The sequence below is a fragment of the Taudactylus pleione genome, unplaced genomic scaffold (assembly GCF_031769625.1).
Source record: "Taudactylus pleione unplaced genomic scaffold, aTauple2 ptg000320l, whole genome shotgun sequence".
In the NCBI taxonomy this organism is placed as follows: domain Eukaryota; kingdom Metazoa; phylum Chordata; class Amphibia; order Anura; family Myobatrachidae; genus Taudactylus; species Taudactylus pleione.
This window is the reverse complement of record NW_028284721.1, coordinates 1,290,334-1,313,362: the sequence shown is the minus strand read 5'-3', so window position 1 is coordinate 1,313,362 and position 23,029 is coordinate 1,290,334. Positions and strand designations below refer to the sequence as shown.

At 44.7% G+C, this 23,029-nt stretch overlaps 1 protein-coding gene across 3 annotated transcripts in view; it reads left to right on the top strand.

Moving 5' to 3' along the window:
• LRRC73 (leucine rich repeat containing 73) overlaps window positions 1-23,029 on the top strand; it is a 72,178-nt gene that overhangs the window by 33,827 nt on the left and 15,322 nt on the right. For all 3 annotated transcript variants that reach the window (XM_088442979.1, XM_088442981.1, XM_088442980.1), the window contains one exon: window positions 10,285-10,385. In XM_088442979.1, coding sequence (XP_088299105.1) covers window positions 10,285-10,385 — 101 coding nt within the window. The remainder of the gene's footprint in view (window positions 1-10,284; window positions 10,386-23,029) is intronic.

The following is a 23,029-nucleotide window of genomic DNA, read 5'->3' as shown; positions in this document are numbered from 1 at the left end:
CATGCTTCACAGTGGGTATGGTGTTTTTGGGATGCCACTCATCATTCTTCTCCCTCCAAACACGGCGTGTGGAGTTTATACCAAAAAGTTCTATTTTGGTCTCATCTGACCACATGACATTCTCCCAATCCTCCTCTGGATCATACAGATGGTCTCTGGCAAACTTAGGCCCTCATTCAGAGCCGCTTGTTAGCAGCAGTACACTCGTTGCGTTCCGATGTTGAGAAACAGCGCATGCGTCGGTGTAACACTGCGCATGTGCGTACGGCAGTTTGCGAGCTTTTTTTCACTCGTTCGGCAAATTGCGAGCAGGAAGTGACATGTCAAATGTGATTGACAGAACAGGCCGTTTTTGGGCGTTGACGGGGGTGGAGATGGGAAAACGCAGGTGTGGCAAGGCGTTTTTGGGGTGTACATAAATTACCTCATGCGAACGTCAAATGTGTTCGTACCAAGTCATACGTCACTGGCTGATCCTCTTTCCGTTCAAACTGCTCGCACAGCTTGGGGTCTGGATTACTCGACCACAATGGCGATGGCCTTGTCCTCTGGTCCGGGCCTCGTCGATGTTTCATCGATTTATCACGGCTTCTCAGAAAAACAATCAACTTTGGATTGCAAACCAGCTTGTAATGTGTTTTTTTTTTTTTTTCTTTGGGATAGCACAAAACCGTACGCAGCTGAAAATCTCAGCTGCTAATTTCAGGATTACACAATCAATTAGCGTTTTTTTGAAGGAATGTTTTTTACAATTTTGTTAGTGTTTTGTGATATTGTAACAATATTGTCATCATGTTTGTGTGTATTGTAACCTTTTGCATTGGGCTGGAGTTTTTGGTTTTTTTTTTAACAAAGTGTTCCTTAAAGAAACATTTTTTTTTAACACTTTTTTTGTTTTTTTTTAAAGCTAAGATTTCGTTTTTTCCTTGTGGTACAGGATTAACTAGAAACCATTTTTCAAATAATGTCACAATACAGTTGAGAACATTTTTTTTTTTTTTTTTTCACCACACATTTTTGTACAAATCGTGCATTTTGACTTAAAAGTTTGGGGTCATTGTTACCCACTAATATTTTGTACATTTGACTTGTAAAAAAAACCAATTTTGGACCAAAAATAAAACAAAAAAAAAACCAATTCACAAGAAAGGAGAGGGAAGTTTTGGCCCTTAAGGAATATGGGGCAAGCACAGAAGGAGTGTGGGAAAAGTAGCCAGTGCTGTCATCGTTTCTTTCCCCGTTTGGCTGGGGTAGGGTGGGCGCCAGACCGGGTCCGGGATGTCCTCTGGCTGGCCTGTCCAGAGGCAGATGTTGTGGCCTCTGGACTAGGCACAGGGCTAGGCACATTTGGAGGAATGGCTGTTGTTGTGCCAGAGGTGGAGGATCCAGATGTTCCGGCAGGAAGGGAGGTCGGCTCCACCATGTGCTGGCGAACGAGCTGCTCCAGGGCATTGGCGATTCGGATGTTGGCCCTGGTATTTTCAGCCAGGGCTTGACCAATGGTCACGTTGGCCGCAGCATTTTGCTCCAGGGCCTCAGCCACCCGTAGCAGACTGGCGTCCATCCTCTGCAGAATCTCCGTATGGGAATCCGATTTAAAATTGAGTTCTGTGAGGAGTGCCACTGCCTGCGAGGGGGATTGCCCAGGACTGGCTTCTGCAGGGTCCTCAGCCGGATGTACTGGTTCCTCCCCTGCAGAGCCAGCAGAAATTCTGCGGCCAAGGCTCCCCTCTGGAGCAGACTCATCCGCCTGTGTCTCTGTGAGAAAAAAGAGAAAAGAGGAACATTACAATCTACATATTGTCACAATAACATTTCAGAGTTGGTTACATCACAACATTTACCTGGGACAACATGAGGAGCCGCAAAGTCTGGCATGTCCGTATCCATGTTGGACACGCCAAACACCTCCACATCCTGCACACACCCCTGTGCCAGTTCTTCCAAATCATTAAACTCCAATGACACAGGGGTGGGACCCCCACCTGTCCCCCTTACATGCCTAGCCCTGTCAGCCATTTTTTGCTTCAGGCGATATTTGAAGTCTTGCCATCTGTGGGTGAAAAAGTAGGCATTATTCCTGCATTATTTGACCCTTTTTATTTGTGTTGGTCAAGTTTTTACTTACCGCCGTTTGACATCCCGGGCTAGACGGACATAATCACCCACCCTATTGACAGCACTGGCTATCTCCTCCCACATTCTCCACTTCTGGCTTACACCCATATTCCTGTCTGCCTGTGGCAGGATGTCCACACACTTCTGAACCAAAACCTCCATCTCCTTTCTTGTGAATTGTGGCTGCCTTTTCTTTTTGCCAGCTTTGGCCGGAATACTGGGCCCAGCAGCCTCTTCCATGTCATCCTCAACACCTATTTACATTAAATTATTGTTAAGTTAGATGTCAATCTTTCACTATATTCTGCTTCTAAATAAGCCTTGATTTGAAATGTGAGAAATACTTACCAGCCGCCTCATGGCCATTGTTTGGCTGGTCTGTAGCCATTTTTCAAGCCAAAACAAGAAATACACCAGACCGTTTGTTTTTTGTCATGACGTATTTATACATGCATCCTTATTATTCGGCCGCATCATTGATTGTGCGTTCCTATGATCCGTCCTTAATTTGAGCGGGAAAATAAACACTATTTATGGCTTTTGGCGACTCCAGTCGAGGTGGCGGGTGTTGTTTGTTGGAGGTTACGTTGGTCGGAGTGGATTGTTGGCGGGAGTTGTATTTGGAGGTGTTTTGGAATTTGTTAGAGGCGTTTTTTGGGGGTTTAACTTTTCGTTCGCATTTTTTGGTGTGGTTCTTTTAGTTGTGGTGTATTTTTTGGGTAAGTTTTTTTTCTTTTGTAGGTTTATTTTGGCTCTGCCCCAACGACCTTTTTGTTCTGTGACTTCTATATCGTGTATTGGTAAGTTTGGATTTTAATTTCTTCTGGGTTTTTGGGGATGTGAAAACTGCGAACTATTTAGCGCACTTTTGTAGGCTTGATTTCTCTTGTTAAAATGCGAACTATCTAGCGCACTTTTGTAGGCTTGATTTCTCTTCTTAAATTGCGAACTATTTAGCGCACTTTTGTAGGCTTGAATTCTCTTGTTAAATTGCGAACTATTTAGCGCACTTTTGTAGGCTTGATTTCTCTTGTTAAAATGCGAACTATTTAGCGCACTTTTGTAGGCTTGATTTCTCTTGTTAAAATGCGAACTATTTAGCGCACTTTTGTAGGCTTGATTTCTCTTGTTAAATTGCGAACTATTTAGCGCACTTTTGTAGGCTTGATTTCTCTTGTTAAAATGCGAACTATTTAGCGTTCACAATCTGGGTTGTTTTTTGGGGGCCAAATTGTGGAAGTCGTCGCAATGTCGGTTTGCTCTTTGTAGAAATGTGTGTTTACCCCCTTTATTTTTGTGCCTTTTCAAAAATCAAGCTTACAAAATGGACACCCCAAAATCTGTCCTTTTTATGGTCTGTTGAAATGTAGTTTTTGGAAATCATGACAATACCCCGGTATGTAAGCATCTTTGGATTGTATTATTTTTTGGGGGCAACATACCTTAACTTCAATTCTTACCATTTCAGGTTGATGTTGGTCGTATTATTGTGGCCATGCTACCGGAAGCCGACCAACCTCAATCTCGTCCCAGGCATAGGCATCGTAGGTGTGCAAGGCCCCAGATATATAGAACACGTGTCACCCTTTTTGGAATGCCCGATGATGAGGTGTTAAGGCGATACCGTCTTCCGCCCCAAATCATCATAGACACTCTCTCATTAATAGAGAGTGATCTGGAGTGGCAAATTGACAGTCCTAAAGCAATACAACCACTTACGCAATTTATGGCGGTGTTACATTTCTGTGCCTCAGGATCCTTTCAAACCACGGTCGGAATAGTTGCGGGAATCTCCCAATCCTCCTTTTCAAGGATCCTGAGGGCAGTGATGGAGGCCCTTTTCAAGCACCTCCATCATTTTATTAAAATACCTTTGGATATGGGTTCCCTTAGTGTGGCCAAGGCCAATTTTTACCAAATAGCTGGCTTCCCACACATCATAGGGGTTGTGGATGGTACTCACATACCACTTCAGCCTCCAGCACGGCTGGAGGCCATTTTTAGGAACCGAAAACACTATCACTCACTGAATGTAATGGTGGTATGTGATGCCTCCCTCCAGATCCTGTCCCTGAATGCAAAATTACCCGGGAGTGCACATGACTCATTCGTCATCCGGCAATCAGGGATTTGGCAAAAATTAAACAACCTACAAGCTGGTGATGCGTGGCTTCTGGGTAAGTGGAGACCTTTAGTAGATACCAATGCAAAGCTTGATACACAGTGATCCTGATGTTGTCACTTCTTTTTCACAGGAGACAGTGGCTACCCTTGCACGCCCTGGCTGCTCACTCCTTATTTGGCTCCCACACCAGGCCCACAAAGTGATTTTAATTCTGCACTTACAGCCACCAGGCAAGTGGTGGAGCGCTGTATCAGCCTTTTAAAAGGCTGATTCAGATGCCTCCACCGCTCTGGTGGCGAGCTCATGTATTTGCCGGATATGGTTTCGAAAATTGTGGTCCTGTGTGGGATATTTCACAACATCGCCATAAGGAGTGGTGTCCCAATGCAGCCAGAGGATGCCTTGCCTGAGGATGGCCCCTCCGAGGTTGGTCGGAGGTCAGTATGTGGGGGGGCCATACGCGATGATGTGGTGGCCAGATTCTTTAGGTCATTTTTGACACAAAATAAGTTATTTGACACAATGTAGAAAGGTTATTTTTTTTAAATCAAATTAATCGGTTTTTATTTTCCCATCTTGTTTTTTTTTTCAAAATATTTTGGAATGAAATTATGACTACTTCCTGCTCCCAAAAAATGACTTCCTGTGGCCACATTGGATATATCTTCTGGACCCAATTTTGCAACGCAACATTTGTGGAATCATGTTGGCATGCTCATTCGTCAACCAGTTCTTGATTGTTTTTTTGCTTTTTTATTATGGTGTAGGCTGGATTTTTGAGTTTGTTATCACTGTGTGTATTGATTGTGACCCAACACTTTGTGTTTATTATTTATTTTTAATACATTTTTGGTTATTTTAAAAACATCATTTCTTTTCGACATTACAAGAAAGTGTAAGCAGGTTCACCCAAGGAAAAGTTGCTTAATGGCTAATCCTGTAATGTGTCAAATTGCTCATTATTTTACTATGCTTTGTGGGTTAAAACCAACACCAAAAGGTATTATGTAGAATCAGTATGTTTTACAATCTCGGCCTAAGCAGGTTTCCAAAAAAATTTACAAATCCCCCCAAAAAAACAAAAAAAAACAAATGATGGTAACTCTACAAACCTATTGTTAGTGTTAGGTGTTTCATGTGCCTGCTTAAAAAAATCAGCTTTACACAATCTTAGTTACATTAGTTTCAAATACTTGCTGCAATAGTCTACTTATGTAAGTTTAAACAATCTAAGATTTTCAGACAAGGAATGAGACTGTATTCAAAATTTAAATGTTTATTGTTTTAAAATATTTTGGGAAAAAAAAATAATAAAAAAAATTAGTGGCGCAGGATCCCCGACATTCGATCCAGGACCACCAGCAGGTCGATCACATGCCCCCTCAACATTTGGACACACCCGGCTAGCTCCGCCAAACGTCTCTGGTCCTCTGTGGGTTATAAAATTGTGGTGCTTACTAAAATGAATCCTTAATTTATGATTCTAAAAAACTACAAAAGCAAAATCGACTTAGCAAAAAGTGACAATTGTTTTACAAAATCCAAAAAAACACCAATTCTTTTTTCAAACCAAAAACTTAATCCCCCCCCCCAAAAAAAAAAAAAAACATTCTTGCTACCGTAAACAAGAGATACAAGTATGAGTGTTTTGACATGTGTGATATGTGTATGGGGAAATCAGCTGAGAAATTTATAAACAAACAGATATATAACCACCCTTTTAAAATACTAAAAAAAGGAAAAGGCACAGACAAAGGATTACATCAACACATAAAAAAAAAAAAAGGATAAAAGGGAAACATACCGTTCAGAATGACGCCTGGACCAGGAACCACACCATCGTCCTCCTCGGAGGTGGGACAATTTCCTAAGGAGGTCGGCAGGGTGATTTCAGACTGTGGTGATGGGGTGGTCAAGAGAGGGGTGGGTTGAGGGGAGGGGGAATTTGGATGGATGGGAAATCTCCAAGAGGGAGGGGCGTCAGGGTCTGGGCAGGCTGGGGTGAAGGGGGAATTTTGGGGAGAGGAGGTTTGGCTCGGGGTTGGGAAGAGGGGACGAGGGCGACGTCTGCGCAGGCGATGACGCCGTAGTCTTCGCTCGGCCCCTAAATGATGGATAACAAATTGAGGTTAGTTTTGAACATCACCTTTCTAAACGCTAATTGGTTAACAAACAAAAAGGAAAAACATGCACACGCAGATATGTGTGAAAAAAAGAAACAGGCCAAACAAGAAAACATGCACACGCAGATATTTGTGAAAAAAAGAAACAGGCCACACAAGAAAACATGCACACGCAGATATGTGTGAAAAAAAGAAACAGGCCAAACAAGAAAACATGCACACGCAGATAGGGCCGCAAATATAAACATGAAAACCAATCAAAACATAACTTACTTTCCGCTATACGCTGGCGAAAACATGCCAGCAAGCAGGGCGTCCGCCGTTGAAGGTCGGACCACCTGCGCTCCAGCTGGCCGATCTGTCGGCGTGAGCCGAAGGAACGCAGGCGGCGGTGAACCTCCGCATAGGCGGCACGCTTCTCCCGATTGCTGATGGGGGGAGGCTGGCTGGTGATACGCCGGTCCATCACCTCTGTCAGGACAATAAGCTCCCGCTTGGTGAATGCAGAGGCTCTCATGATGGCAATGGTGTATTTTTAATAAAACAGTTTTAATAAAGACCAGAAAATTTTTTTGATTGGCTAATGTAGTTGGGAAATTAAAAGGAAACATTCTATTGGTTAGTGTATGAGTCATGTGTTCTACAGGCCAAAAAATCTATTGTGAGTTATGATAGGCTTGATGCAGTGACATGCGTAAGCTAATTTAAATAAAGAAATTAAATCAGTAAAATATGCGCGGGTAAAAACACGGAAAACAATTTGATAATTGGATCAAACATGTATTTTGGATAAAGAAAACCATTGTTTAAACCGTACGTATTCTGCGGGTAAACAAAAACACGGACAAGAGTAAAGTTTATTGAAAAAGAAAAAAAAACGTTTTGAAAACATGTGAAGAGCAATTAAGCTAATTGATATATTGATTGGCATGATACGATTGAAGTAGGTAGGCAGAATGAACGAGCAGGTAATCGAAATCTGACAGGCCCACTTCCGGTTTGTACTTGTGCGAGCGTTCCCTGCAAGCCACATTGGGGATGTACGCTCGCTATTTGGCTCGCTCGTTAGCTAGAGGAGGGGTTGGGAGACTTTGGGGAGGAAGTTTAGCTGCGTACGAAATTACGAGCGATCGCTTAAATTAACATATTTCGGCACGTACGCCGAACGTACGAACGGCCACTTGCGTCCGGGTCTGAATCAGGGCCTTAGACTTAGACGGGCCTGGACATGTGCTGGCTTAAGCAGGGGGACCTTTCGGGCGCTGCAGGATTTTAATCCATGACAATGTAGTGTGTTACTAATGGTAACCTTTGTGACTGTGGTCCCAGCTCTCTTGAGGTCATTGACTAGGTCCCCCCATGTAGATCTGGGCTGATCCCTCACCGTTCTCAAGATCATTGATACCCCACGAGGTGAGATCTTGCATGGAGCCCCTGGTCGAGGGAGATTGTCAGTGATTGTATTTCTTCATTGTATTTCTTCCATTTTTTAATAATTGCGCCAACAGTTGATCTCTTCTCACCAAGCTGCTTGCCTATTGTCGAGTAGCTCATCCCAGCCTTGTGCAGGTCTACAATTTTGTCCCTGGTGTCCTTAGACAGCTCTCTGGTCTTGGCCATGGTGGAGAGGTTGGAGAGGTCTGACTGTTTGAGGGTGTGGACAGGTGCCTTTTATACAGTTAACCAGTTCAAACAGGTGCCATTAATACAGGTAACCAGTATGGATAGATGAGCTTCCTAAAGAAGAAGTAACAGGTCTGTGAAAGCCAGAATTCTTGCTGGTTGGTAAGTGTCTAAATATTTATTTTCCGCAAGAATATACAAATAAATTGTTTAAAAATCATACAATGTGATTTCTGGAAATTTTTGTTCTGATTCTGGGCCTGATTCAGACCCACTCGCGAGCGCTATGTGCTCACAAGCGGGTCGATGGTGGCCCAGTGCGCATGCGCCCGACGGAGCCGGCTCCGTCGTGCGCATGCGCGAGACCCGGATAGCGACGGGCAAGCCGTCGCTCCGGGTCTCGTACCAAAGGGGGCGTGCTGTCGATGTTGAGTGACAGCACGCCCCCTTTGGTGGGCAGGCCGGGGGGGTGGCTGCCCAGACGGAGGCGTTCCCATGGGAACGCCTACCGTCTGGGTCCGGCCCCACTGACATCACAAGTGATGACAAGTGAGTCATTGGGAGTGCTTTCGGCTCTGTTAGAGACCCTCGGCAACGAGACCCTACCACAAGGGTCTCGTCGCAAGCCCGATGGTCGCGACCATCTTCCTGGCCGCTCGCTATAGCTGTGGGTGGTCACCCACATCTATGCGAGCGGCCAGGAGACCGCTCTAAAAACACAGAAGGCCGGCCCTGATTCAGAGTGAGCGCTCTGTCATAGCGTCCTGCTCTGATTCAGGGCCTGTGTCTCTCACAGTTTAAGTGTACCTATGATAGAAATTACAGACCTCTCTCATCTGTTAAAGTGCAACAACTTGCACAATCGGTGGCTGTCCGGGGTACACACACAGACAGACACAGACACCTCCATCACTAAAAAACATGAATGCAACAGGCAAATAAATAGCCAGCAAGATTTATTAAAGAGCCCCCTCTCCCCAGTAGTGCCCCTTATACAGTGCCAACAGTAGTGCCCCTTATACAGTGGCCCCAGTAGTGCCTCTTATACAGTGCCCCCCGTAGTGATCCATGCAGTGCCCCCAGTAGTGCCATTATACAGTGTCCTCAGTAGTGCCCCTTATACAGTACCCTCAGTAGTTCCCCTTATACAGTGTCCCCAGTGGTGCCTCTTATACAGTGCCCCCAGTAGCGCCAGTGCACCCAGTAGTGGTCCCCCTATGCAGCGCCCCTTGTACAGTGCCCCCAGTAGTACCCCATATACAGAGTCCCCCTATGTAGTGTCCCCAGTAGAGGGCCGCCTATGCAGTGCCCCCAGCAGTACCCCTTAGAGGTCTGCCTATGCAGTGTCCCCAGTAGAGGTCCGCCTATACAGTGCCCCCAGCAGTACCCTTATACAGTGCCCTCAGTAGTGCCCCTTATACAGTGCCCCCAGTAGTGCCCCCCAGTAGTGCCCCCCTATTCAGTGACCCCAGTTGTGCCTCTTATACAGTGCCCTCAGTAGTGCCCCTTACACAGTGGCTCCAGTAGTGGTCCCCCTATGCAGAGCCCCTTATACAGTGCCCCCAGTAGTGGTCCCCCCTATGTAGAGCCCTTTATACAGTGCCCCCAGTAGTGGTCCCCCTATGCAGAGCCCCTTATACAGTGCCCCCCTATGCAGTGTCCCTTACATATATAGGACAAAGACAAAATAAAAAAATACCTGAATCCCCGTGCCCGCCGCTGTCTGTCCGCTCCTCCCGGCACACTCTGCACTATGGGAGAGACGTCATGACTTCTCTCCCATCGCTCACTGCGGGAGCCGGAAGGTGAGGCTCATGAGTGAGCTCCAAGCCAGCTATGGCAGTGGGCGCAGCAGCCAATGGATGCTGTCTGAACTCAGAAACCCCCCCTGCGTGTTGTTAAAAATGTACAGGGGTTCATCTTGCTGCTGTACTTCATTGTATGGTTGTCTCTGTGCAGGGGTTAATCTTGCTCCTGGATTGTCTGTACTTCATTGTATGGTTGTATCTGTGCAGGGGTTAATCTTGCTCCTGGATTGTCTGTACTTCATTGTATGGTTGTATCTGTGCAGGGGTTAATCTTGCTCCTGGATTGTCTGTACTTCATTGTATGGTTGTATCTGTGCAGGGGTTAATCTTGCTCCTGGATTGTCTGTACTTCATTGTATGGTTGTATCTGTGCAGGGGTTAATCTTGCTCCTGGATTGTCTGTACTTCATTGTATGGTTGTATCTGTGCAGGGGTTCATCTTGCTGCTGTATTGTCTGTACTTCATTGTATGATTGTCTCTGTGCAGGGGATCACATTGCCTCCATGTTGGCTGTGTGTGTAGCATCGAGTCGTACTCTGGAAGTTCTGGATTTGGAAGGAACCGGACTCAGCAACCAGTCTGCGCAGGTATGCCCTCCTTCTGCCTGATATTCTGGCTCCTTTGCCCTGTGCAGCAGGCATATTATATTGGCAGCTCCTCACTCTGGGGCTGTTGCACACAAGTCCGATATTTAGCACTGCTCATGCTCCGCGGCCCCCGCTTACACAACCGCGAGCACCTACAGGCAATTCCGTCTCAAGCGCAACTCGCTCACATCTCCATTTGCAACTGGAGAGGTGTAACGTGTTGGTAATGATACAGTGAGGGTGTCTCAGGGGTATGGGCTGTGCGAAGTTGGGTGAAAGCAAAGATCCGGCTGATTTCAGATGTGTCTCTCGCAGCAGGTTCAGGGCTGGTGCTAGTGCGCACTGACAATAATGACGGATAATTCCACAAGTGGATGGATAGGGGGCGGTGCAATCAGATAGATGTCTACAACCCTGCATGTGGGCGAATATTTAGTTGTGCACACAGTGCGAGTACAATAGCTTGTGTGCAACTGTGAGTTTACATGGTTATGCTTATACCATAACGGAGGGCCTGATTCAGAGATTATCGCAAAGAGCGATTGCTTGCAGTTGCACATGCGCTACAGCTGCGCAGCGATTGCATTGCGAATATGCACAAGGTGTGCCAGGTAGTCAGCTTTTGGGAGTAGTAACCTGGGGAATGGGGTTAGAAAAACGCTGTCATGTCTGACCGTTTAAACGCTGTTTCATGTGTGTGCAGAAATTAGCCGTTGCGTTCACCTGCTCCTGACATGACCTCTATGCATGTCAGGAGATCTGCAGTGATGGTGGCTGGTCAGACTTCCATGCTGCGTGACTGCCCAATGTGCGTTGATGTTTGCGCTGTTGCATGCTGTCGGACGGATACGAGAAGGCAGCAGTGGGCGTCCCTCTGCCCGGCTGTGCTTTGGAAGGCATTAGCATATTTTAGCAACTGTTTTCCGTGAGAGATGGCAGTCGTGATTGCATTGTCGTGATTGCATTGTCGTGATTGCATTGTCGTGATTGCATTGTCGTGATTGCATTAGCATAAATCTCCAAATCAGGCCCAGTATGTACTGTTATTAAGTAGCATAAGCAAATTCATAAATGTATGACCCAATGTGGGTGCTATTATCACGTAGCGTCAGGGCCACCAAAAGCAGAGGCGGCTTGGCGTGGCTGGTGGCTTACCTTATGTGTGTAAAAATATGTACTGAGATCTCTGCAATTACTATATAATTACTATTATTATATAGGATGCAAATCTCTTTACTGGCCTATGTGCAGAGTGCTGGGGGATTGTTTCATTTATCACTCCCCAATAAAGATCATAAATGGACACAGATTATCTCAGCTACTATACGCCACAATAGTCCTGGTCTCTTGTGCTTTCCTGCCGTTGTGGTTCTCTAATAGGGCTGGGAATTTACACATCAGGCTCCACCATTTTACTGCTTGGTTCTTCTGGGAAGCTCCTTTACTTGTAATAGCTGTGTCAGGCATGAGCAATATTGGAGATACTGATGGGCTCGCTGTGGAAGGCAATGTGTTAATGAGGTGTCCAGAGGGAATGGCAAATCCGGTATGCAGTCGGGAAGCCAGCGGACCTAATCCCGACAGCCGGTCTCCCGACTGCTTAATCCCGGCGAGGGTTAAATGACAGGCATCTAAATCTAGACGCCAGTCATTTTACAGACGCCAGGAGACCAGCGCCCGGCATCCCGATCGAAGTGATGCCGAGCGTGGACAGCCGCGGGGTGGGGGGTAGGTTTAGGGCTTCCGGGGGTACTTGGAGTTAGACACCCCACCCGGGAGGTCAGGGTTAGGCTAGGGGGAGGGGGACTTAGGGTTATGCACCCCCCCAGGGGACTTAGGTTTGGGCAGCGGGGAAGGGGGGTTAGGTTTAGGCACTCAGAGGGGGGATTAGGGTTAGGCACTGGGGGTGAAGGTTAGGGTTAGGCACCCCTAAGGGAGGGTTAGGGTTAGGAGGTAGAATTAGGTTATTAGTTACCTGGGGACGATCGGGATTTTCATCCTTGTTGGGCTGCCGCTATCGGGATTTGAACCGCCAGACCCAAATCATACCGATTCCATCAAATCCCTTGACTCAGAGGTTCAGTGGTATTAGAGTGGGGACTGTGGGCCTGATTCCCTACCAATCGCAAATGCGAATGGAATAGCGATCACGCACGCAGTTCAACTGCGATAGTATGCTAATTAATTGCGATCGCTATGCTGCCGCAGCTCTGCACGGGGACGCCCACCTTACCTTACACACATCTGTAATGTTTAGCAAAACTGCAAAAACATTGGTACAATGGAATACCATCGCAGCCTCACGCACACTGGCAGAAGGTCAGACCTTACTCAGAAATTGCTAACTTCAGCGCACGCTATGAGTCCTCAGGCTGCGTAAGGGATTGCAGTGGGTAATTTATGCGCGCCCCTACAACGGCGTTCAAATGCACTGGCTCGCCTGCGTTTCGCCAGCCACCCCCTCCCCCCCCTGCGACCACCCACAAACACACTTCCTGTCAAACACTCTGCAATGGGTCTGCATAGTCACCGCGATCGCAGTTCCGATCGCAGAGGCCGGCTCGCGCACCCGCACTGCAATCTAAGCTGAATCGGGTCCTGTGACATCAGCATGGGGCTAATAAATACTTCTAACCCAGAGTATAGACAAGTTATCACCTGCAGTTGTGTCTGTCTGCAGGATCTACATTGCCTGGGTCCTGTCAGTATAAAAAGTGAATAAAGCAAATGATCTTAAACGCAGCTTTTTCCCAGATTCACCGATCAAAAGAAATCAACACAAAACTTTCTGTAGCTGAAGTAAAAACATACGGGGGGGAGATGTGTAACTTTCTAAGGAGGACAAGTGGAGAAGCCAGCTATCTTTTATCTAGTGCAGTGTTGGCTAACCTTGACACTCCAGCTGTTATGGAACTACATAACCCAGCATGCACTGCTACAGTTTTGCTATTAGGGCATGCTAAAACTGTGGCAGGGCATGCTGGGATATATAGTTCCACAACAGCTGGAGTGTCAAGGTTAGCCAACACTGATCTAGTGCATTCTATAAAATGACAGCTAGAATCTGATTGGTTGCTTTAGGTAACTTCTCTACTTATCCTCTTCAGAAGGTTTGATATATGTCCCCCACAGTAAGATTCAGTACAGGAAGAATAATTGTAAAATATGTGTCCCCGTGATTGAACAGCACCAGTTACTATAACAGTTTTATTTAGGTATGTTAGTGTCTGTGAATGAGCAGCATCGGATATTATAGCAGCTCAGGTGTGTTATGCTGGGTACACACTGGCTGACATGTCGGCCAGTGTGTACAGACAATGGGCAATGGGCAAAATTTACTAAGCGGCGGTTTGATGGCAGTTTCTATTCTATTCTAAACCCCGGGGGTTTGGTGGCGGTTTTGCAGTGGTTTCTAAATGACAGCCCTGTTCTATTCTATTCTAAAATGTGTTTTGATGGAAGTTTTGCAGCGGTTTTGACCTTAGTAAATCTACAGAAAGCAAAACCGCCACCAAACCACAGTCAAAACACATTTTAGAATAGAATAGAACAGGGCTGTCATTTAGAAACTGCTGCAAAACCGCCACCAAACCCCCGGAGTTTAGAATAGAATAGAAACCGCCACCAACCCCCCGGGGTTTAGAATAGAATAGAAACCACTACCAAACCGCCGGGGTTTAGAATAGAATAGAAACCGCCACCAAACCGCCAGGGTTTAGATTAGAATAGAAACCACTACCAAACCGCCGGGGTTTAGAATAGAATAGAAACCGCCACCAAACGCCAGGGTTTAGAATACAATAGAAACCGCCACCAAACCGCCGGGGTTTAGAATAGAATAGAAGCCGCCACCAAACCCCCGGAGTTTAGAATAGAATAGAAACCGCCACCAAACCGCCGGGGTTTAGAATAGAATAGAAACCGCCACCAAACCGCCGGGGTTTACAATAGAATAGAAACCGCCACCAAACTGCCAGGGTTTAGAATAGAATAGAAACCACTACCAAACCGCTGGGGTTTAGAATAGAATAGAAACCGCCACCAAACGCCAGGGTTTAGAATAGAATAGAAACCGCCACCAAACCCCCGGAGTTTAGAATAGAATAGAAACCGCCACCAAACCGCCGGGGTTAAGAATAGAATAGAAACCGCCACCAAACCCCCGGAGTTTAGAATAGAATAGAAACCGCCACCAACCCCCCGGGGTTTAGAATAGAATAGAAACCACTACCAAACCGCCGGGGTTTAGAATAGAATAGAAACCGCCACCAAACCGCCAGGGTTTAGAATAGAATAGAAACCACTACCAAACCGTCGGGGTTTAGAATAGAATAGAAACCGCCACCAAACGCCAGGGTTTAGAATAGAATAGAAACCGCCACCAAACCCCCGGAGTTTAGAATAGAATAGAAACCGCCACCAAACTGCCGGGGTTTAGAATAGAATAGAAACCGCCACCAAACCGCCGGGATTTAGAATAGAATAGAAACCGCCACCAAACCGCCGGGGTTTAGAATAGAATAGAAACCGCCACCAAACCGCCGGGGTTTAGAATAGAATAGAAACCGCCACCAAACCCCCGGGGTTTAGAATAGAATAGAAACCGCCACCAAACCGCCAGGGTTTAGAATAGAATACAAACCGCCACCAAACCCCCGGGGTTTAGAATAGAATAGAAACTGCCACCAAACCGCCGGGGTTTAGAATAGAATACAAACCGCCACCAAACCCCCGGAGTTTAGAATAGAATACAAACCGCCACCAAACCCCCGGGGTTTAGAATAGAATAGAAACTGCCACCAAACCCCCGGGGTTTAGAATAGAATAGAAACCAGTGCCAAACCGCCGGGGTTTAGAATAGAATAGAAACTGCCACCAAACCGCCGGGGTTTAGAATAGAATAGAAACCGCGGTCAAACCTCCGCTTTGTAAATTTTGCCCAATATGTCTGAGAACGTCGTCGTTCACAGACACATCGCGTCATCTGTGCAGCACATCCGATGGCAGATATATCTGCTCATCGTGCTGTTTGTCGGCCCGTACACTTGCTGTAGAGGGCGGCGGTTAGGGTGTAGTGGCACGACCCTCGGCCAGAGGCAGTGATGGATGGTCAGTGTGTATGTACAACCATCGTCTGGTGATATATCTTTTCAGTGTGTAGCCACCTTTAGGGCCATATTCAATTAGGTGCGAAAAGTCCGGGCTTTTCGCATGCCAGAGTTTTCGCACCACATCGGAGGTTTGACAGGGGATAAAGTATCGGGCGCGTGCCTGATTATCCCTGTATTCAATTCAGAAGCTGCGGAATTGGGACCCGGCAGAAAGGTAAGTGGCGAAAAGTCCTGTCAATTTTCGTGAATATATCCTGACACCCCCCTAAAGATGCCCTGACATGGGGGACCACTATGGGTACCCCCAATTTTGCCTGCTGAAGCTAATTGGGGTTTTTTAATAGCTGCCGCAGGTGCATAAATCCTCCTGTGAAGAAGTAGTGAAGAATAGCATTTATTTATTTTTTGGGGGAAAAATAACTACAGGTTGAGTCTCCCATATCCAAATATTCCGAAATACGGAATATTCCGAATTATGGAATAATTTTGGCATGACAGAGATAATAAAACCTTTGATTTCTAATGGTTCAATGTACACAAACTTTGTCTAAGGCACAAATTATTAAAAATATGGTATAAAATTACCTTCAGGCTGTGTGTATAGGGTGTAAATGAAACATAAATTTATTTCATGTATGTACACAAACTTTGCTTGAGCCACAAAATTATTGAAAATATTGTATAAAATGAGCTGCAGGCTATGTGTATAAGGTGCATATAACACATATATGCATTCTGTGTGTATATTGGGGTCCCATTCCCAAGATATTTCATTATGATATGCAATTATTCCAAAATACGGAATATTCCGTTATCCAAAATACCCCTGGTCCCAAGCATTTTGGATATGGGAGACTCAACCTGTATTCCCATCAAATTTGGGATACATGAAAATGGGTGTAAGCATATTTTTAAGTCCCTAAAGTTAATTTTTAAAATTCTTCAAAAATGCACCTGCCTCATCCACCCGTATTCTATAAAACACCTGCTACATACATAGGGAACCCCCCTGAGGCTATTTCGCTAGTTTTTAAGTTTGTTCCCCTATTTATTTATTTTTTCCCAAAAAAGTACCTTTTTTGGGGTGTCTTGATTATTATTTTTTTTAACACAGATTACTTTATATGGACATTCTTAAGGCTGCAGGCTATTCATTTTTATTCTGCACCCCAAAACCCCTATTCTGCACTTTTTTTCGCCACCTCTGCAAAGACTTTTCGCACCTGCAAGAAGTCTTTGTAATTGAATACGGGGATAAGTGAAACAGGCGAAAAGAATAACGGGTTTTCGCAGCCTAATTGAATATGACCCTTAGTCTCTCCGGGCTCAATTCAATTCAGCGCGATGCAGAATAGCCCCGGGAGGGGGCTCCTGGAGCTATTCAATTCAGCGCGCTGTTTGATCCAACAGTTGCCTGGGTGTTTAGTCGTGAGAACCTACATTCTCTGACTAAGATCCCGTTCGCGAGGCTGTTAGCACCGCGCTAAGCCAGAAGACAGCCTCGCGGCCAGCACTTTTGTGGCATTTCTTCTCGCAGCGCGCTGAATTGAATTGCTCCCGGAGTTCGTTCCCGGGGCTATTCAGCATTGCGCTGAATTGAGCCCTCTGAATGACCAGCATCAGTTATATAAAATCAAATGTCCTGACTGACTCACTGACTCATCAACGCCCAGCCCAAACCCCTGGACCTAGAGACATGAAAATCGGGGAGCATATTCCTTCTATGATGTAGGTGCCCAAATTCGACTCCTAGCGGGATGAAAAGGGCTAAAATGTTTCCTCCCCCTGTGCAATGTCCTGACTGACTGTCTTATCGTGGCTGTAGCACAGTTTAGAATTCAAATACCAACTTTCATCCCAAGTGCTGCCGCACATCACTGGCAGTTGGTGTGGCTCCCGTATTTGAATAGTGAGGGAGGGGAATGTGTTACTACAGAGGTGAGAGAGGAAAAGGTGTTACTATAGAGCAGTGATTCCCAACCTCGGTCCTCAAGGCACACTAAGAGGGGTATTCAATATGGGAGCGAAAAGTCCGTGCTGGACTTATCGCTCCACATCGGAGATCTTCCAGGGATAAAGTATCGGGCGCGCGCCCGCTTTATCTCCGTATTCAATATAAAAGCTACGAAAACGGGACCCTGCGAAGTGGGATCTGCGAAAAAATACAAAATTTTCCTGGAATAAATTGTAGGACCCCCCTAAAACTGTAAAAACATGGGGGATCACTATGGGTACCCCCGTTTTAGCCTGCAAATGAAAGTCGGGGATTTAAATAGCGGCTGCAGGTGTTTTTTTTCCCGGCATTGAAGAAGTGTTGCAGAAAAGCACTTAGGTTATTTTTTTTCATTTTTTTAGTGGTCCCATCAAATTTGGGGTACATAAAAATGGGTACTAGCATATTTTTAAGTCCCTAATGTCTTTATTTAAAAATTCTGCAAATATGCACCTGCCGCTAATAACCTATTCTAGAATACACCTGCTGCATACTTGCAGAATAGCCCTGAACCTATTTACCTATTTTTAAACACTTTTTTCCTTTTTTTTTTTTTTTTTACACCCCAAATTTAACATTTTTTTTGGGGGGGTGTCCCTATTTTTTTTAAAACTTTTTTTGACACAATTTATTTTAAAAAGACATTCCCAGGGATGCAAGCTATTTTTTTTAAGCCTGCACCCCTAAACCCCAATTCTGCACTTTTTTTTCACCACCTATTCAGTGGTGAAAAGTTATCCCCGTTTTTTTTCAAAGACTTTTCGAACCTGCGAAAAGTCTTTGAAATTGAATACGGTTCAAAACCAGCGAAAATGACGTCATCGGTGCGAAATTATCGCAAAAAATTACTTTTCGCTCCATATTGAATACCCCTGTAACAGTCCTGGTTTTAGTGATATCCATGATTGTGCACAGATGGTTAAATCAATATAACTGAGGTACTAATTAAGTCACCTGTGCTCAAGTATGGCTTTCCCTAAAACCTCGACTGTTATGGGGGGCATCCACTAGACGATTTTTATCCCTGTCCAACCTCTTAACGATTTTCCCTTGAAGTTTCCCTTGAAATTTGATCTTCCACTCTGAACAATTTGCAAAAGATTTGCAAAAGATCTAACGATAAACTATGTTGTTTCAATCTGTGATTGAGAGCTTTCAGCTATAGTGGGCAGATAGTGGTTCATCGTTTGATCGTTCAGCTTGAACGATGTGTAAATGATGTGTAAACGATTTGTAAGCAATCAAGTGAAATTGACCTGCATGTTCAGTCGATGGAGGAGACAATCAAACGACCAGCGGGAGCGCGCATCGTACATCGTTAGAAACAATTACTGCACGATTTGCAAACGATGTTCAAACGATGTTTGAACGATTATCAAACGATTATCGAACGATTTAATCATTATCGTTCAATCGTTCAACTTTATTGTCTAGTGGATACCCCCCTTTAGTGTGCCTTGAGGACCGTGGTTGGGAACCCCTGCTATAGAGGTTAGGGAGGGAAGGGGAATGTCAAATGTGTTACTACGGGGTGAGGGAAGGGAATGTGTTACAACACGGGTGAAGGAGGGGAATGTGTTAGTACAGGGGTGAGCAAGGGTAATATGTTACTCCAGAAGTGAGGGAGGGGAATGAGTTACTACAGGTGTGAGTGAGGGTAATGTGTTACTACGGGAGTGAGGGAAGGATTGTATTTCGAAACAGGTGAGGGAGGGGAATGTCGAATATGTTACAACACAGATGAGGGAGGGAAAGTTGTTACTACAGAGGTGAGGGAGTGGAATGTGTTAGTACACAGGTGAGGGAAGGTAATGTCTTGCTACAGCAGTGATGCATTGCTATAGAGGTGAAGGATTAATGTATTATTGGAGTGGAGAGATGGAACAGTAAACCGGGTACATCAGCTAGCTATAGTTTATCAAGTGTGTTTGTCTCTCTAAATGACCAGCATTGGATATTATAGTATATAAGGTGTGTAAAGCTGGGTACACACCTAAAGATTTTCTGTCCAACCATCCAACTAGATGATTGGTTGGAATGAAAATCTGGTAACGTATGGGAGTAACTGATGATCAGCAATTTGCTCCTAAATGCCAGAAAACAGATGAAAATGGTCGTCAGACAAGTTTGTTAAATGTTTGATCTAAACAATTTGTTCAAACAACAGTTTTTGTCTATTTTCCGGAGTTTGGGAGCAAATTGCTGATTGTCATTTGCTTTCATACCTTACCAGATTTTCATTCCAACCAATCAACTAGTTGGATGGTTGGACAGAAAATCTTTAGGTGTGTACCCAGCCTTAGTCTCTCTAAATGAGCAGTATCGGTTATTATAGTTGTTCAAGTTAGTCTCTCTGAATGAGCAGCATTGGATATTATAGTAGTTCAGGTATGTTAGTCTCTGTTCCTGGTGGAACGAGATAAGGTTCTTGGATACAGAAGGTTAATTAAGCCACACAAACCAGTATCTTGAAAAAAGATATAATTTATTACAACAGATAACAAGATATGGAAGAATAATAGTTACTTAGCTTCGGAATATAAGATGGTTACATGATCCAGGAGCCTCCTCTGAGAATGGAGAGCTGGAAGGAACAATATCCTGGCCACCAGCTGCAGTCTCTGGTCCAGGCTTAGGGCAGGCCACTGGAATCTCCTTTGTTCTTCGTTTATATAGTATCCTACTTGCATACCCATCTAACTCTTACTAATATGGGCATAAACCTACTTCAAACTACTTTATTGGTTAACTACTGATAAGGACTTTCTAAAACTTAACGCAAGCGTACATCACAGTAGACAATGCCTTGTGGATTTATGGCCTGTCTGCTTCCACACTCCTGTACCATTTCATGCCTGATACACCACTTCATGTCTGATACACACATAAGAACCATGAATAGAAATGTCTGTCAGTAGCCATTTTGCTATCCCAATACAGTCTCTCTGAATTAGCAGCATCGGTTATTATAGTAGTTTAGGTATGTTAGTCTCTTTGAATGAGCAGCATCGGTTATTATAGTAGTTCAGGTATGTTAGTCTCTTTGAATGAGCAGCATCGGTTATTATAGTAGTTCAGGTATGTTAGTCTCTCTGAATGAGCAGCATCGGTTATTATAGTAGTTCAGGTTAGTCTCTCTGAATGAGCAACATCAGTTATTATAGTAGTTCAGGTATGTTAGTCTCTCTGAATGAGCAGCATCGGTTATTATAGTAGTTCAGGTATGTTAGTCTCTTTGAATGAGCAGCATCGGTTATTATAGTAGTTCAGGTATGTTAGTCTCTCTGAATGATCAGCATTCGTTATTATAGTAGTTCAGGTATGTTAGTCTCTTTGAATGAGCAGCATCGGTTATTATAGTAGCTCAGGTATGTTAGTCTCTCTGAATGATCAGCATTCGTTATTATAGTAGTTCAGGTATGTTAGTCTCTCTGAGCAGCAACGGTTATTATAGTAGTTCAGGTTAGTCTCTGAATGAGCAGCATCGGTTATTATAGTAGTTCAGGTATGTTAGTCTCTCTGAATGAGCAGCATCGGTTATTATAGTAGTTCAGGTATGTTAGTCTCTCTGAGCAGCAACGGTTATTATAGTAGTTCAGGTTAGTCTCTGAATGAGCAGCATCGGTTATTATAGTAGTTCAGGTATGTTAGTCTCTCTGAATGAGCAGCATCGGTTATTATAGTAGTTCAGGTATGTTAGTCTCTCTGAGCAGCAACGGTTATTATAGTAGTTCAGGTTAGTCTCTTTGAATGAGCAGCATCGGTTATTATAGTAGTTCAGGTATGTTAGTCTCTCTGAATGATCAGCATTCGTTATTATAGTAGTTCAGGTATGTTAGTCTCTCTGAATGAGCAGCATCGGTTATTATAGTAGTTCAGGTATGTTAGTCTCTCTGAATGAGCAGCATCGGTTATTATAGTAGTTCAGGTATGTTAGTCTCTCTGAGCAGCAACGGTTATTATAGTAGTTCAGGTTAGTCTCTGAATGAGCAGCATCGGTTATTATAGTAGTTCAGGTATGTTAGTCTCTCTGAATGAGCAGCAACGTTTATTATAGTAGTTCAGGTTAGTCTCTCTGAATGAGCAACATCAGTTATTATAGTAGTTCAGGTATGTTAGTCTCTCTGAATGATCAGCATTCGTTATTATAGTAGTTCAGGTATGTTAGTCTCTCTGAATGAGCAGCAACGGTTATTATAGTAGTTCAGGTTAGTCTCTCTGAATGAGCAGCATCAGTTATTATAGTAGTTCAGGTATGTTAGTCTCTCTGAATGATCAGCATTCGTTATTATAGTAGTTCAGGTATGTTAGTCTCTCTGAATGAGCAGCATCAGTTATTATAGTAGTTCAGGTATGTTAGTCTCTCTGAATGATCAGCATTCGTTATTATAGTTGTTCAGGTATGTTAGTCTCTCTGAGCATCAACGGTTATTATAGTAGTTCAGGTATGTTAGTCTCTCTGAGCATGAACGGTTATTATAGTAGTTCAGGTATGTTAGTCTCTGAATGAGCAGCATCGGTTATTATAGTAGTTCAGGTATGTTAGTCTCTCTGAATGAGCAGCATCGCTTATTGTAGTAGTTCAGGTGTGTTAGTCTCTCTGAAAGAGCAGCATCAGTTATAGTAGTACACGTGAGTTGGATAGGGATCCCGGCAATCAGAATCCCGCCACCGGCATCCCGACAGGGTTAGGATACCAACACTTGTCGGTCAGTGTCCTAGCCCTCCCCCTCTTAGTCAGTATCCTAACCCTCCCCCTAACCCCAGTACTTACTGTCGGGATACCGACGCCGGGATTCTGACAGGTATTCTAAGTGCTGGCAATCCGACTGTCCCGTTCAGATTTGTTAGTCTCACTGACTGGCCAGCATCGGTTGTTATTATAGCGTATCATATGTGTTAGTCTCTCTGACTGGCCAGCATCGGTTGTTATTATAGCGTATCATATGTGTTAGTCTCTCTGACTGGCCAGCATCGGTTGTTATTATAGCGTATCATATGTGTTAGTCTCTCTGACTGGCCAGCATCGGTTGTTATTATAGCGTATCATATGTGTTAGTCTCTCTGAATGAACAGCACCGATAATAATAGTATTTCAGTTGTGTTGGTCTCTGAATGGTCAGCATCAGTTTTTGTAGTATTTTAGCTGCTAGGCCTCTGAATGACCAACAATGGTTATTATAGAATATCAGGTGTGTAGTCTCTCTGAATGGCCAGCAGTGGTTATTATAGTATTTCACGTGTGTTAGGGTGGGTACACACCTGAACGATACCGTCCCGATTTGGCCAAATCGGGCATATCGTGCAGTGTCTATGCCCGATTTGCGCGCTCCCGCGATATCGTGATTGGCCGTGCTGCACGCCCAATCACAAGATATCGCATGTGAGGCTGTACATATTAATGAAGGAAGGAACCGTGATCGTTCATTATATCTTTTAAGTGTGTACCGGCGATCATACGATGTCCAGGGTGAAGGCAAATCGCCCTGAACATCAGCACGATTGCTTGTCGTTTAGGTGTGGTGTACCCACCCATAGTC